Here is a 17,224-nt window from a genome sequence, read left to right as displayed (position 1 = left end):
ATCCTTGTTTTTGCTCACCCATTGGGTGATTACCGAGCTCATATTTATGGTCATGCAACTTTATATTTTGCCACAAACTAACAATTTTTTGATGGAAAGATTGAGAGAAGTTATAACAGGAAACGTTTATTTATTAAAGGCTTAATTTTCCCAACGTACTCATATATAGGTATACGTATCTGTGGTACTGGTACGTGGAATTTTCCCCCACTTATTCCACCATCTAGTTGTTTGAGTTCATTAATATGTTAGTAATTGTTAAGTCGACCAAGCAAACAAGTTTTTTAAGAAAAAATAATATTAATTGAAGATTTGTTTATTTAACACCAACTACCAAAAAATAAAATAAACACATTCCTACTTGGTTTGATTTGGTTGTGGCGTGCGCGGGTAGTTGGTAGGTACTTGCTTTGCTTTGATTGACTTCATCGTGGATTGCGTTTGCGCGTACCGGCCACTTTTTTCTTCTTTCAAAAGTAAGAGACAAAGTCAAGATGCCAATATAAAAGAAAAAGAATTCAATGTCTATATATCTTAAATAATTTTAGAGTTTCATTTAATCACATACAAAAAACTACTGTACTTCATAATTTTTGTTTGAGATAATATTATACATAATAACTTTTATTATGATTTAATGGTAGTGTGGATTTTTTTTTACAATGTTAATTTTAATAATATGCTTGATTTTAAAAAAAAAAAAATTGCGCGTGCAGTATTCAGTTCTTCTTAGTTTTCTTAGATTATGATCTTTTTTAATTTATTCATAAATTATATAAAGTTATGAGGCATCATATTAAGTAGCAGAATATACTGTTTGATGGCAGATGATAATGTATTATTTATTTATTTCTTTCTTAATATGCCTTATTAGAAAGAAAAAAAAGACAAAGTAGACAGGAAAAATCATTCATAATACATATAAAATTAAACAATATTTTAATTTCTTTTTATTATTGGCGTAAAAAAATTACAGTATCCAACAATCAGAAATATGGTTTTTAAGATAATTATAATAAAATTCAATAAATTAATTATACATTAAAATTTGTGATCATATGATAATATCAAAAAAAATATACACATGCATTATTCATTCATAAATTTATAACTTAAACTACGATTGTTATGGGGAAAATTTTCATTTATGGAACTATATTATTTTTTGGAAAGATATTGTTGAGATTATTTTATGTTTAGTTGGGGAATGATTTTCCATTCATTGTACCAAATTCTCATGAATGATGTTTTTAAGAATGATATTCCTACCTTAAAAATAATGATATTCTTAAAGTTATGTAATGTTTATTTCAGGGTATTAAATTTCATTCACTATACAAGATTCTCATGAATGACGTTTTTAAGAATGGTGTTTTTAAAATGATTTATAATAATAAATATTTTTTTAATATATAAATTAATTATAATTAAAAATTATAACCAATAAACATTTCTAAACATATAAATAGAATTTTAGAATAAATATAAACAATGTATATTGTGGTATAAAGTTATTTTCGACAATCAATAATTTCTTGTAATAAAATACTAAAATTCAATTTAAAAATTAAGATGAAAATTAATAATAGATTGAACGACATAAACAGTTAAAAAATCAAATTTATGGACAAATATAAAAGTACAATGATTGAGATACTGGAAAAAGTTGGGTTAAATATGATTTTATTCCTTCAAAGATCGATATTAGTTTTGCTCCTTTAAAAATAATTTGATTATATTTGATCCTTGAAATTTTTAAAATTTTCCTTTAAAATAATTTATTTAACTCTATTTTTTTCAATTTAATGTAAGTTACCATCTTCACTTGTTTTAGACAATGTGACTCAGATTCACACCATTACAATCAATGCACCTGTTGAAACTGTTATATGGTCAATGCACCTACTGCCTATATTTGTTCACATAAAGAGGTTTTACCAACAACTACAAAGGTTATATGAGTTGTAATATCTTTTTTTTCTATTCTTGCAGTCACAACAAATTCTAATGTTAGAAATGAAAATGTAAACATTGGAAGAGGTATTGCTGTAAACTTTAAAAAAAAAAAATTAATGAAACTAAATAAAGGACTCAAAGAAAAAATATAGAGACCAAATAAAATGATACTATTTTTTTAAGACTAAAGTCAATATGGGTTTTGGAGAATCAAAATCGTATTTAATTTAAAAATATTTTTTTATACTAGTTATTAAATCAAATCAAACTTGAAATGAAAATTAAGAATTATATTTAAAAGAAGTATAAAAATAAATGTTCAACCTATGATATCAAGGCAGGACAAGTGGTTCAATAAAAGCGATAATAGTTGTTAAAAATACTTTCATCTAATAAGAAAAATTCCTAAAAATAATATATAAATTAATTTCTCCTAAAATGTTGAGAATTGCTCCTAAAATGTTGTCATTCAATGTGATTATTTAGATTTGTAATATATGAGTAGATTAAAAAAATAGATTTCTTACAATCAAACTTTGATGATAAAATAAAATATTAAATACTGTATACATTTATATAATCACCTAATCATAAACGGTCATATATAATATATTTTTAAAATACATTTATTTATTTTTATATTAAAATTTTAGAAGTTGTATTAATAATAACTTTTAATTGTTTAACAATACAATTTTTATGTTAAAAGTGCATCTAAATTAAATTCAAAATGAAAATATATTTAAAAATAAATAAAATTTTATTTTTCTTTTGTGATTTTTACGTTTTTTGTGTGTGAATATTTTTCTTTTGATGATTTAGATTTATAATATATGAGTAGATTAAAAAATAGATTTCTTACAATCTTGGAACTTTGATGATAAAATAAAATATTAAATACTGTATGCATTTATATAATCACCTAATTATAAACGGTCATATATAATAATTTTTTTAAAATAAATTTATTTATTTTTATATTAAATATTTAGAAGTTATATTAATAATAACTTTTATTTGGTTAACAATATAATTTTTATGTTATTTATACAATTTTTTTCCTTCTGAAACTGAAATCATTGATACCAATAAAACATTAGTTTAGTATTTAAAATTTTGATATTGTAGAAAAGTAAATTTAATATATATTTTTTTGAAAGAAAATTTAATATTTACTTTTACATAATCATGCTTTGAAGTCCTTGACCTTATTCATCAATTCAATTCTTAATATTAAGTATATAAATTTAATTACAGTATTATTTCTAACGACCTCACTTTAATTTAGTCTCAAATATATTCATCATCAGATATACTATAGTGGTAATGATTAAATCATTTTTTGGGGGGAGTGAAGAAGACTAAATCAAAACGTGATGATAGACGAATCAATTAATTTTTTTTCACAATATTGAAAAAATTAAATGGATTGATTATACTATTAACTTTAAGAAATTAAATTAATATTTCTTCTTAATTTGAAAGAACAAGCTAATTACACATGACTGCACTATATTCCTGCATTCACTGGGTTGTTCCAAATTCGAAATTAAACAATACTACAAACGAAATCTTTAATCCACAGCATGTGCTTTACGCTACCTGTATATATGTAAGATGGTCAAAATTCTTCAAATACTTTTTTTATTGTATAGGAGCAGAACCAGAAGAGAAGGCTCAACCACAAAGGGATCCAATTTCATTTTTCATCTTCCTCTTCTTCACTCTCTTTTATGGCTCCAAGCAAGCTCAATTCCTCGGTAATTATATTCCCATCTTCCATATTTTGATCATCTCCTTCTTAATTTCAGCTTAAATTTGATCTTAATTGTTGGTTGGTTGGTTGGGTTCATGTGTTTTTTTTATTGCTAGGGTTTTTTCTTTACCAAAAGGCTTTGTTCATTAGGATGGTCACTTCATGTCCCATTTTGAGGTTTGGATTTGTGCTCCTGGAATTTGGGAGTTTGGGAACAGTTTACTTCACTGTTGCAATTGACCACAGTTATTCATACTAGTAAAATTCAACCCGAAGAGAAAAATGAGGATGCCCAAAAATGACTTACAGTTAAAGTTGACCTTGATTCCCTCATTAGTTGTAGGATCAACATCCAGTAGGATTGCTTGTATGAACAAAATTTCTGAATTGTTAGGTGGGATTGATTGTAAACCACTATACTTCATCTCAGTTTGTTCTACCTTCGTATCTCTTTGACATAGAGCCATAGAGGATATATCTGCTAAAATGAATATCTATTAGTCATTCATATGTTCATCCAATCATGCTTTTAAAACAAAGGACAAACAAAGTCCCAATGTATCCACTGCTTCACAGGGCAGCAGTTTCACATATATCAGTATCAGTGATAAGTGTATTTCTTGTTGTCTGATTTCCTTTATTCAACAGGGAAATACTAGTATGCCATGTTCACAGGCTGAGAATGGTTTTGTCAATTCCTTTTCTCTCTTCCCCGAGAAAGTGGTGCAAGAGCTTCTTCAATCTCCAGTCCAGGGGTCGGATGACCATCTTATTGAGTTCTCTGAAGCTTTAAGAAGTATGATCATATTTTTGTTCAAATTATTAATATCAACTGCAACAAGACATGATCTTCATACAATGATCTTTGTCCTTATTTTATCTTGAACTCCTTCTAGCTGTTGCGAAGGCTCTCAGGCTAGTTGCCGAAGGGAAAGCTTCTGCTCAAGCTGAGGCTGCTGAATGGAAACGTAAATATGAGTTGGAGAGGGATCGGAATCTGAAGTTTGAACATGCAGGTTCGAATAATTGAATAACTACAAGATGCACATTCTTTATTTATATTTTCCATTCTTCAACTGTTGATATTGCATAAGAAAAAGAAGCTTTTTCATCTGTTTTTGACTTAACTGTAATCATGCTCTTTGTATACGTGTAGATTGATGAACAGTTTATTTCTTTTGATTGCTTCTGTTCTTTTATCAATGTCTGTCACTTTTTTCACTCTTTGTTCCTACCCTTCTCATCCAAAATTGTTGTCTTAAGCATTTGTTAATGCAATGCAACTTTGTCTGTTAGTGATTGGAATTCATGTTCTTATAGTTGTGCTATGTTGTTTTGAAGTCTACTCTTACTCTCTCAAATGAGAGTACTTTTCTGGCTTCATTTTTTGTTCTTATATATTTCTGACGATTGAAGTCTTTCACTTCCTTTGAACAAGGAGTTGCTTTTGTTCATCACATTTTCTGAGCGTCTTGGTTTTCCCTTGAATTCACTATGTATTCATGCTCACTTGACATGATATTGTATTTCAGAATTTCCATTTCCATTATTGAAAACAGCATACCCCTAATTATTTTGATGGTCTCAATCCTGTCCTTAAGATAAAGTAAACCATTAAATGTTTTGGATGTTAATATGTACCTTCTAATTTTCTAATATCTAGGAAGGTCCACTGGTAATATTGAAAACTTCTTGCAGATATAGTGATTGAAGCATAAATTGAATGCTGGAATTTTCTGATTTTTTTTTACTTCCAGATTTGTGTTACCACATGGCCTGTATCATACTCTTGCTTATTAAATGCTTTCCATCTCAACTGCTATGTTATGTTCTGTCTATATCTCAACCTTATAATTTCTGTTCGCTGCTCATTTTTATTACAGAGAAATCATGTATAGAGCATCAGGCTGAACATGAGGATGTGAGGACAAATAACCCTGCCAAACAACCTGTTTTATGTAATGAAGCTAATGGACAGTCTGAGAAATGTTGTTCAAGGAATGGTATTTGCTCCCATGAAGTTCTTAGGGATGGAACACCTGGTTCTGATTCCAAGATGGTCAAAAAGGTGTTTTTTTAAATCCCCGCTTGAAGCAAATTGGGCTATTATGCTTTGATTATCCTGTCACAGTTGGGTTCCTATTGATATTTGATACTTTGAAATGTTTGTGTCTCTGTGTAAATGTGTTTGTGTAGCCATTTTGTTGATGTTTCTCATGTTTAAGCATCCATAAGGCTGAATAGATTATGACTCTTCAGAACAGCACAAGCTGTTGAGCCTTATGCCATTACATTCAAATGACAACTAGGAAAATTACTGACTAGTAATGTTATTACTGGTACAAAATTATGAAAATTACTATTGAATTTTTTGTAAATATTTTCCTATGACACTGTGCTAGTATTATCACCACTTGTTTTAATGAATTTTCTATTTTTGTTGCGTATATTAATAATGCGAAAATTACAAATTCAACCTTAACTAAACAAAACCAACAATAATAATGCCTTATTCCATAGGGTGAGGTAGGGTACATGGATCACACAAAATCATTCGGCTTTGTCAAAAACCGAAGCTTACGGAATATTATTTACCATGAAATATAGACAACTTCCTCCAAAATATTTCTTGGTCGCTATTTCCTCCTTTTTACTGGACTAGTAACCATGTCATCTGTTCTTCTCAGTGATGCTTCTCATGCCCTTCTTTATACGTGTCCAAACCACCTCAATCGATTTTCATCTTTTCCTCAATCAGTGTTATGTCAATCTTTTCTTGTTATAACCATTCTTTTTTCTATCCCTTTTTGTGTGGCCGCACATCCATATTACTATTCTCATTTATGCTACACCCACCTTTTTCTCATGTTGTTCCTTTAAAGCTCAACAATATTCACTGCCATATAGTATAGTCAAACGTATAGTAGTACGATAAAACTTGCCTGATTTTGGTAGGGACTTTGCGATTACAAATAACCCTTGACTCCTTTCTCTATTTTATCCATCCCGCTTGTATCCTTTGCGTGACATCTTCATTAATTTTTCCATCATCTTGTATTATTGATCCCATGTATTTGAACTTAGAAATCTGTGGTAAGACATCTTCTACCATTTTTACTTCAAAGACATATTCCTCTTTTCTATTGCTAAAATTGCAATGTATATACTCTGATTTACTCCTACTTAAGCAAATTGATTTTAATTATTTTCTTTATTATCGAGACAGGCTTCATTTAAACTCTCATGGTTCAGCAAAGGTGATCAAAGTGATCAGTACAAACACGACATTGTCTCTTTTGAAAGGGGAAATATAACCACTGCAGAGCGCAGTAGTAAGCAGGTGTCTCTTCTGTTGTTGTGAGCGATTTGATTTTATTACTCTTAGGATCGACAAGCTTGTTTGTCTTTTTCTTTAAAGTTTGTCCTCATGCTAGTACTAAATTTTCGATAGTTATACTTGTATATTGTCTAATTGAGAAGTTATATTTATTTCAGATCTCTTTGAAGTGGGAGTCATGCCCACAGACAGTGCTCATATTGACCAAACCAAATTCAGTTTCAGTTCAAATTCTGTGTGCTGAAATGATTAGGTATGAATTTTAATCTATTGTTTGTTTTCACTTTTAGATCTCCCAAAGTCAGGTTTTCTTTAATTTGGCACTAATTTGAGTTTTCAACTCTTCACAAAAGTATGGAATGTGTTGCTAAAGAATAGAATTTTGATCATAGAGCTCAAAACTCATTTTACATTTTATGGAAACATGCTATCTCATAGTGTCTTTCATTCTTTCTTTCTTAGCAGTTATTGGGAAAACTTAGAGGTCTCTGGTTATTACAGAGGAGCTTTTTACTCTTACACATGCAAACGAGAGTGTGAGAGGAACTAGTCTTTATCATTCAATCATAATGGACCGGTCAAGATTCAATCCTATCACCTCTCACTAGATTCATGCAAAAATTAAAGTTAACCTGACTTTGCAATTCTTTTTTATGAGTTTGATGTGGCAAGTGAAGATTGTTTCTTTTCAAGTTTTAAGTTTAACTCCACTTCTCATTATGTACTATTTACATTTATCCTCTGCCTTTTTATTCCTACATGTATTTGTCTTTGGTATAAATGAATAACAGGTTATATAACACCGAAATTTTCATTTTGATTTTACCTTTTCAACTCATGCCAAACCTTGTTTAAATGGTGCTGCGTGCTTCTTTTTTTTCACTTCCAGATGGTTGAGCCAGCAAAAGAATCTACACATCTATGTGGAACCACACGTCAGGGTTGAACTTTTAACAGAATCATCACACTTTAACTTTGTAGAAACTTGGAATGATGGTAAGCAATTAAATTCATAAATTGATTCACAAAATTGCACAGCTTGTACCCTAAGGTTATCTTTGGAGGCATTGTTATGGATTTTTCTAATGCTTTTTTTGTGGATTCATTGCATTTGAGAGTGCAACTTGCTTATGTATGCTACCTTATGTATGGAAAACTTGTGTGAAGATAAGGAAATCGGAGGGCCAAATTATGTATTTACTTCTTCTATCAACTCATTAACTTGGATTTTGCTCATTTGTAAAAAGCATGCATTAAAGCAATAGCTTTTGTTTGTTCCCAATATGCTACCTTTGGTCCAAACCTAGTCATTTAATCCATCATATCCTTTTTATATTCTGATATGAGTTCCTTTTCTAAACCCTTCCGCAAGACACAAAGTTTCTCATGGAACCCTATCACAGGCTTTTTCTAAATCATTTAGACCATGTGCAGGTAGTTTTGTTTCCTTTTATTTTCATCAAAGCTCACACTAGAACTAGATACATAGGCTTTATGGTTAACCACACAAGTCTAAGACCAAATTAATTCTCTATTATGTAAGTTTCTTGCCTTGGTCTTCTCTCTATTATTCTTTTGTTTACTGTTCCTTGTTGCTTTCCAAAACTTTTTGAGTGTCTTTGATTAGTTAAATTATATGTCTTATATATTCATTCTATTGCAATAACAGATATATATATAAAGCATTTTCCTGAAGGTTATTGTGAGCCCAAATGAAACCTAGTAGTCAAGTTATTTATGCCATGCCTTCTATTAGTATTAAAATGTTTACTTGCTATTTCAGTAAGTCAGCATTCAAATATTGCATTACTTACCTTTTTTTTTATCAGCAGCATTACTTACCGTTGGTGTGCACCAAAAAATACTGTATTACTTAAAATGATGCATTTTTATTTTTGGCAAAACATAATGCCAAGATCATTAGAGTTTAGCTCAGAAATGATGGACCCTAATCAATCATTTTCTTAAAGCAAATACTATGATTTAGATTAAAAAAATTGTGTTCTTTTTATTGTATTACAGCCTCCTTGTTTGAATTAAGATGACGAATATCACTTGACGCAATATCTTGTATTATCTTTTTAATCAAGTATTTGGTTATATTGGTTGCATACTTTTATTTTTCTCAAAATTATAACTATTTATGAACAACTTTTTTTTGTAGATAAGGAACTTTTGAGACTACACACTAAAGTTGACCTCGTGGTAACTCTTGGTGGAGATGGCACTGTCCTATGGGTATGTGAAATCAATATAAATTAATTTTCTATTGTAAGAAAGCAGTCTAGCTTTCTGTTATACAATGGAACTGGGTATTTCCTTGATAAAGTCTTTGAAGAAACTATTTCTGATCCAAATCTAGTAAAGGTTCATTTTTCAAAGTGAAACCTGTCAACTTCGTCACATAAAATATGGTTAGAAGCCATAAAATTATTTGCATAAAATTTAACCAACAGGTATTGGGAATAAGAGAGAAATTGGCACACTACAAAACTATCAGTTTTCCAGTAATTTTATCCATACCACTGATGCCTGAAGTTGAATTGCTGATTTTTTTTATATTATTATTAGAATATGTTGCTAGATACTTTATTGTTAATGATTCTATGCATTGAGATAGTTTTGAGGGAGAGATATCATGTTGAGGTAAGTCTGAATCATGCATATACATAATGTATCAAATTGTACTTATAACTCTACTCATTCAAACTAATAAATCACTAAAAAAAGTTTTTCATTTTAAGAGTTTAAATTTCATTTAATTAGCCATACTGATCTTGGATTTTCATTATTTTTTTCTTTTTGTAACTTGGATTTCTAAGAATATGATGGTTGTTAGACTAAGGATGGGCTATCTCCAATTTAGTAATTAGATCTATTATAATACTTGGTTTTACTTTACCTATCCTATTATATATTGTATATTGGTTTGCTTTGTGGCATTTATTAGTAATTATCATGTACTAAATGTGCAGGCAGCTTCAATGTTCAAAGGGCCAGTGCCTCCTATTGTCCCCTTTTCTTTAGGGTCTCTTGGCTTTATGACCCCTTTCTGTATCCTCCAACCTGTGCTCATGTATATTATCTTATATTATAATATCTATTTCATTTCTAATTGGAAGCTGAACTTAACCATCCTTCAGATAGCGAACAATACAAAGAATGCCTAGAATCAATCTTAAAGGGCCCCATTAGCATCACATTACGGCATCGTTTGCAATGTCATGTTATACGAGATGCAGCTAAAAATGAATATGAAACTGAAGAACCTATCCTTGTTCTAAATGAGGTTACAATTGACCGTGGAATATCTTCTTTCCTCACAAATTTAGAATGTTACTGTGACAACTCCTTTGTCACGTGTGTGCAAGGGGATGGATTAATCTTATCTACTACATCTGGCAGTACAGCATATTCTTTAGCAGCTGGAGGATCAATGGTCCATCCGCAGGTATTTTGATGAATAGTTTCTTATTCTTGTTCTTTAACTTAAGTCTGCTATATTTTGTTCAAGTGTCATGGAAAGCTATTAATTGATTTCATTTTACAGTCTGAAACTGAGTCTTCAATCTGCTGCAGGTTCCAGGTATTTTATTCACTCCAATTTGCCCACATTCGCTATCTTTTAGGCCATTGATATTTCCAGAGCATGTGACTTTGAGGGTGCAAGTGCCATTCAACAGCAGAAGCCCTGCATGGGCATCATTTGATGGCAAGGACAGGAAGCAGTTAGCACCTGGAGATGCACTTGTGTGCAGCATGGCTCCATGGCCTGTTCCTACGGCTTGTTTGGATGATTCTACTAATGACTTCTTGCGCAGTATTCATGAGGGCCTCCATTGGAATTTGAGAAAGACACAATCATTTGATGGCCCCCGGGAAACATGACTTCTTTCTTAGTAAACTTTAGTTGCAAACTGGTTAGTCATTTATCAAGATAATAGCGACTTGTTACAGAAAAAATCTAGTGTAATTTTATTCCTTTATCAATAGTCACATGTAGTTATAATTATTAGAGTAAATTATACTCCTCTACACCCTATTCCTCTCTCTTATTTTAGAATGTATACTCTCCTCTTGAGAAAGAGATGAATATGGATCATACTTTAGATCATTTCAATATAAATGTACCTTTTAATAGTAATGAATAATTATGAATGTATTTCTCAATGATGGTTTTTACTTTTCCACAAGTTTTGGTGACAAACAAATAATTTAAAACACTTTATTATTTAGTATTTTAATAGGTATAACGATGTTTTAAAAAGTTCTATAATCACATTTTGATTTTTTTTTTATTTCATCTTTTAAGATAACAAATATTCAAAACTAACTTTAATCATGTCAATTGTCAATATAAAGTTTACAAAAGTTTAGTAGATAAAGTTAATTTTAATTTATTGGAAAAGCTTAATTCATTTTTTTTGTCTTACAACTACTTATTAAAAAAACTATCATTTAAAACAAAAACACCAAAAAATATTAAATTCTTGTCAAAACATAATCTTAACTAAAGATTTTTTCCATTTTCTGAGTTTTGAAAAGTTAGTATTACTTGGATTAACAATATAACTAAAGTTATTTAAAAAAAATATAAGGTGGGTTAGATGATTAAGGAAAAAGAGAAGGAGAATGTTGTGGGTTTAATTTCTCTTTTTAACAAAATTAATATTTGCCGATAAAAAAATAAAACGATTTAAAACTACTTGAAATATCTACTTTTAGAATTTCATAGATATGATTTGAAATTTAGAAAAATATATTGAGTAAAACAAAAATTGCAAACATTTTAGGCATTATATATTCTAGAGATACATGAAAACTTTCAATAGCGCCTTTGTAAATAATATGGCCAAGTGTTCTTGTTACATCCATTGAATGAGAATTTTCCTCATCTGAAGTATACTGCGAATCTGCCACTCTTCAGACTCACTTTATATTATTCTTACAAAGACCCCTTCAGATGTTGCTGCATTAATTGCATACAGTTTCTTGCTCGGGCACTCCATGTGGTTGATTAATGTCTTATTGTACTCCACGTTACACGTTAGTATCTTATTTATAAAAAAAAAAACAATTATATAAAAGAGACTTATTGAAATTAAAATTCATTTTTTAATCTTTGAAACCTTAACCCACCCCTTGCATAACAATTTTTTATAAAAAAAAAAAAACCCATCAAATTTCGGGTTATGAATCTGTTTATCCTAAAAGAAAAGTTATGAATCTGTTCACCGAGTGTCACATTATGTCCTGATAACAACAAATAAATTATTTCCACATCCTCATTGCACAATTGAATGGGGAAACTTGTGAGAAAAACAAGAATACGGAGTGCTCAGCAATGAGCAAATAAAAATAGAGAACGAAAACCTATTGAGATAGTCCTACAACCAAACCTCTGCAGAAAATAAATAGCTTTTGTAAAGATCTACTAAAACAAATGAACATGTTGAGAAAAATGTTGTCAATAGAGAAAGATCAGAGTCATGTAGTAATCTTGGTCTTGGGCCTATTGAACCCCTACAAAACGAGCATAATCCACCCACCTGCCAAGGAAAAAAATAGAGAAAATGAACCACTGGCAACAAGTAAAGCTCCCTTTAGAAGTAATCATAAAAGGCATGAAATTTCTTACAATAATGAACCCAAATATGTATTGCCAGTCCGCACAGCAAAACAAAGTGCACTAAGGATAAGTTTGTGCTGGTGCAGCAAAGGTTCCAAAAGCCTCTGTTCAATAATTCCAGCAAGTACTTGATACCTGTCAGCAAAATCAGATTCTTAGTAAAGAACTAAAGATTATAAACAACAATGGATATACAGTTGCTGGAGACATGAACAGGCTAGAGCATTTTTCAATGTGGTAAAAGTAATAATATTAATAACATACTTCACATGGCAAAAGATAACAGTTCATAAATCATGATTTTTCTTTAGAAAATTATGCAACAAATATCACATAATAAACATTTTAAAAATGTGCAAATACCATCTACAATAACTTGCATTTTGTAACATCTGTTTGACTTTTCCAGTAGCTTTAGTTGTTTATCACATAATAAACATTTTAAAAAAGAAAGTGTGTCCTTTCTCTCCAAGCAATTCATCATGATATACTGAGATGCTTGTCCATAATCAGATGACAATGAGTTAACCATTATAAACAATGACAAGCACCTGACGTAAATTACTTAACTATGGGTGGGTAGCACTCACATCATAATCATATTGATGATATTTATTTCACGTTGATTTCTCAATGGTTCCTATAGTAGGCAATATTTATATAACAAGTAGTGAAATAGCCTTTACTAAAAGTTAGAATAACCATAAAATGTATAACATTTAATTAGTGGAAAACCCAGATGCATAAAGGCATGAGGGAATTTGAAGCAAAAGCGACATCCTCAAATCATCTGTAGATTCTATTTTACAATTGTTAAGATGCATCCATAGTTACATCATCCCTTTTACCTGAGGTTGCTAGAAACTGCCATATAGACACCATAAGCAGCACTGGTTGACAATATGGGAACATTCTCAATTTCCCCTTCAGAAGTCTTGTTAACTGCCTTCTTTGCATTAATGAAGGCATTTGTCATAGCTGTCCCAACCTGAAGGAATACAAAATGCAGTATATGCCAGTGTCTGAGGTCATTTAATTCCAGTCACATGTAAAACAGTGAAGGCAAAGAACAATTGGTAGGATTATTTATTAAAAGAAAAGGTTGTGATATACGACATAGATCCTTCAAAAAAAAATTTAGGCCATTCACAATCTCATTCTTAAGAACTAGTTTATCAACAGTTTCAAATTCATATTTGAAGAACATGTACAAAAGCAGTTGATTGTAATAGTTGAATGTATTATGCCAAATCAGTCCCATCCTGCACACCTAAGGAGTGAAAGATAAGTTCAAAACAAGCACAAGGATCAGTATTAACACTAGCAATGCATAGACAAACTGAGCTTATAGACCCAGGTGCATAAAACTTAAAATTATACAAAAAAAAACTAGTAAAAGTAAATTCAAATAGCACCCGTGTTATCATGAGTGGTAAAAGTTTGTTTGATTCTCAGCCCTTGAGAATGGAGCAAACCTAGTAAGAAGGGATCAACCCTTTGCCTCATGTACCCTAAGCCCTATGCTCGGTGGGGGACACTCCTTGTGAAAGCCAAAAAAAAAAAAAGCCATTCACCATGCCTATGAGAAACATTAAAAATAACTCTTTCATACTAGAATTTCTGCAGTGCTAGCTCTGACTAGGATCATGCCCATTATTTGAAGGTAAACGTGAAGGCTAAAACTCTTTATCCAACTCTCAAGATTTGTTGGAAGGTAAACAAGAAGACTGCATTGGTGATCAGTCAACTCAATTGGCAAATCATGAGTCTCCTTAATTATTGTGATGATTAATGAATAAAAATTCAGAAATACTCATATAGGTTATGGGGAAGAGAAGGTCAAGTGATGTCAAAAACTTGAAAACAAAAAAATATTAAACCAGAAAAACACAAGAAAAAATTCCAAGGAAGACGAGAACTAACCAGGGATGAAGCAGTTCCAACTGCAAAAAGCTTAGCCCCATTACGCTGTGGAAGGTAACCACATTATATGCCACAATTAGTCACAGGAAACTACAGGCGCAAAATTGGATTCAAATTGAAAGATAAATAAGACAGAAGTTACCAAATTGTAGTACATACCACAATAGCACCAACCCTCTGTATCAAGGAATATGATGCTCCAGATAGTGCAACCTGTTGAAGGAAATTAAGAATGCAATAACTAAATATAGTCGCAAAAATTATGAAAGTAATCAAAACCTATGGGGCGTATATATAAAAACCTGAAATGCATTATCCGGGCAGCCATGGAAAAACTTAGCAATAGGCCCTGCAGTGAGTGCAAGTGGCGGTCTAAGCGCTACGGTAGGAGCAGGAAGATAAACCAACATGAAATCTGCAATTATGGCCATAGCCTAGGGAAACAATATGTGTAAAAGGGAAGGTTACACCATTAACTCCAACAGAAATTTCACATAAACCAACATTTTTTTTTTCTTGAATGTAGCATATACAAAGTGCAATACAACACACAAGAAACTATTGAGAAAGAAAATTAGTACCACATCAGCGAAGACAATTTCGAGCTCATTGAAAAAGTTTTCTCTTCTTTTTTCGTACTCAGCAGCAGTCTAAACACGAGAGAATGGAACACCATGTATTTAGATGGCAAATTATATTATAAAGTGTGAATGAAGAGAGAGAAGAGAAACCTTGGTGAAGACGCCAACGCCGCATTCCATAGCAACCTTTGCGAGGAAGAGATCATCAGCGAGAAGACGCTCCCTGAACCCAGTGAACTGAAGCAGCCACCGGAAGAACGGAGACTTCTCCAATTCGAGAAAGCGACTCACCACCGACGCCGGAATCTTGCCGTCCTTTATCGCCGCCGCCAGGTCCGCCGGCACGCTCTCCAACGACCTCCCCGCCTCCGCCACCACCAATAAAGCCTCGTTCTTTCTCTCATTGTCGTCGTTGTCGTGACCGCCGCCGCCGCCGCCGCCACCATGTCCTCCGTGTCCGGGACCGCCGTGGCCTCCGAAGGATCCGCCGCCAGGTCCTCCGGCGGAGGAGCAGAGAGGGTAAAAGCGATCGGTGGGGCGGCGGAGGGGAGTGAGGCGAAAACAGAGAGAAGGGGTAGAGAGGGAAAAGGATGGAACGGATTTGGAAGAGAGTGGAGTGAAGAAGGAAAAAGCGATCGACATTGTTGTTTAGTTGTGTTGTGTTGTGTTCTGACTTGGGAGAAACAAATGAAACACTTTTCTGTTGAGTTTTAGTTTAGTATTACTTGAACTGCTGAGTGCTGATACTACGCTGTGTATTTAATATTGGGACAAAATTGTTGTTGAAGGCGACTGGCGTTACTTCTTAGGTTTTTATGTTTCCACTCCACTCTCACCATGTGCCAAATCTTATTTTAGAGACAAAAACTAAAACCACCATTTTCAAAATTTAAAACTCTATCATATTAGTTTTTTAAAATTTATTTTAATTCCTAACTAATATTATTACTTAAATCAAACATTTTTTAAAATGTTAGATCCATGGAATTCACATGTTACACTTTCAACTACTTATTTAGCTTCTCTTTTTTTTCCTTTCAAAAATTAATTTATCAATATTATATGTTTTAAAAGATTAAAATTATAAGTTAATCTTTATTTTGTCATCCACGGCTAGTATCTTTGTAAAGACAAAAACAAAAATTTACTCTTTAATTCGCATACACCGTTTTAAAATTCGGGGTAGGGGTATATAACTCATTTTTTTAATAAAAACAATTAGTATTTTCTAGAGAAAGACAATCAGATATAATGATCGTTATGGATAGTAATGATGGGTTATTTCTTGATTTCGTGGGCAGAGATATATTTGTAAAATAATGAAATGTGGAAGAGATGCATAATATTTCATGATCATTACAAATTTATAGGGACAAACATGTAAATTCTTGTTCATCATCTTCATCATGAGTTTTTATGAAAAGCTTACAAATCCTTAGACATCAAATATATTTTTTAGTTCATCATCTTCATTGTAACTTTTTTCATATCATATTCATTACAAATTTATAAACTCTTTTTCATATCATCTTCATCTTCAGGTTGACGATTTTTTTTATCTCGGGCATTTATTGATAAACCTAACATACTATCTTCAAAAAGGAATAAACCCCTTATTATTTACATATAATACCTTTAAATCTAACAAACATCTCAAAGATAAGATAATTTTTTTTAATTTAAACAATATTTCAAAGATTTGAAACAAATAATAAATTCTTAAAAGATAAACTAAATTATTACTTTCTAAAAACTAAAGATATCAAGCATATTTTCAACAAGTTAAACCCTCCACTTCTCTAAGAGTGTTTAACATGTACATTAAGAACTTGAACTCCAGATGCTAATTAAATTGTAATTTCTTTAGGTAAAAGTTTATGGACTCAAAAAAGTTTATAAATATTTGCATTATCTGTAACTTAAATAATACTTATAATATACTTAAATTTATGTTAATATACTAATAAATCATTTACCTGAATGATACTTGATTGAATTTTCTTAAATAAAATGTGTATTTCGAGTCTTCTGAATAAAAAATA

At 31.2% G+C, this 17,224-nt stretch overlaps 2 protein-coding genes across 2 annotated transcripts; one reads left to right on the top strand and one right to left on the bottom strand.

Moving 5' to 3' along the window:
• The first annotated feature begins 3,306 nt into the window (after positions 1-3,306).
• Positions 3,307-11,169, top strand: LOC100813625 (NAD(H) kinase 1). Its single transcript, XM_003540205.5, has 11 exons — positions 3,307-3,716; positions 4,361-4,508; positions 4,609-4,728; positions 5,596-5,780; positions 6,939-7,052; positions 7,208-7,302; positions 7,939-8,045; positions 9,214-9,287; positions 10,025-10,103; positions 10,193-10,500; positions 10,629-11,169. The coding sequence occupies exons 1-11, from the start codon at positions 3,690-3,692 to the stop codon at positions 10,935-10,937; spliced, it is 1,566 nt and encodes a 521-aa protein (XP_003540253.1). The 5' UTR covers positions 3,307-3,689; the 3' UTR covers positions 10,938-11,169.
• A 1,151-nt stretch (positions 11,170-12,320) lies between these two features.
• On the bottom strand, positions 12,321-16,005 carry LOC100811998 (protein RETICULATA-RELATED 4, chloroplastic). Its single transcript, XM_003540202.5, has 8 exons — positions 15,333-16,005; positions 15,183-15,251; positions 14,904-15,035; positions 14,761-14,814; positions 14,602-14,646; positions 13,527-13,666; positions 12,688-12,813; positions 12,321-12,598 (listed from the first exon to the last, which is right to left on the bottom strand). The coding sequence occupies exons 1-8, from the start codon at positions 15,822-15,824 to the stop codon at positions 12,562-12,564; spliced, it is 1,095 nt and encodes a 364-aa protein (XP_003540250.1). The 5' UTR covers positions 15,825-16,005; the 3' UTR covers positions 12,321-12,561.
• Between the last annotated feature and the right edge of the window lie 1,219 nt (positions 16,006-17,224).

The sequence above is a fragment of the Glycine max genome, chromosome 12, assembly GCF_000004515.6.
Source record: "Glycine max cultivar Williams 82 chromosome 12, Glycine_max_v4.0, whole genome shotgun sequence".
Lineage (NCBI taxonomy): Eukaryota > Viridiplantae > Streptophyta > Magnoliopsida > Fabales > Fabaceae > Glycine > Glycine max.
This window is presented reverse-complemented; position numbering and strand designations above follow the sequence as displayed.

Coding starts and splice junctions, on each gene's coding strand:
- LOC100813625 (XM_003540205.5), top strand. CDS start 3,690: ATGGCTCCAAGCAAGCTCAATTCCTCG. Junction 7,053..7,207: donor CAGAGCGCAGTAGTAAGCAG/GTGTCTCTTCTG, acceptor TATTTATTTCAG/ATCTCTTTGAAGTGGGAGTC. Junction 9,288..10,024: donor GAGATGGCACTGTCCTATGG/GTATGTGAAATC, acceptor CTAAATGTGCAG/GCAGCTTCAATGTTCAAAGG.
- LOC100811998 (XM_003540202.5), bottom strand. CDS start 15,824: ATGTCGATCGCTTTTTCCTTCTTCACTCCACTCTCTTCCAAATCCGTT. Junction 15,036..15,182: donor AAATTGTCTTCGCTGATGTG/GTACTAATTTTC, acceptor TTGTTTCCCTAG/GCTATGGCCATAATTGCAGA. Junction 13,667..14,601: donor TTGGAACTGCTTCATCCCTG/GTTAGTTCTCGT, acceptor GTATTCCTTCAG/GTTGGGACAGCTATGACAAA.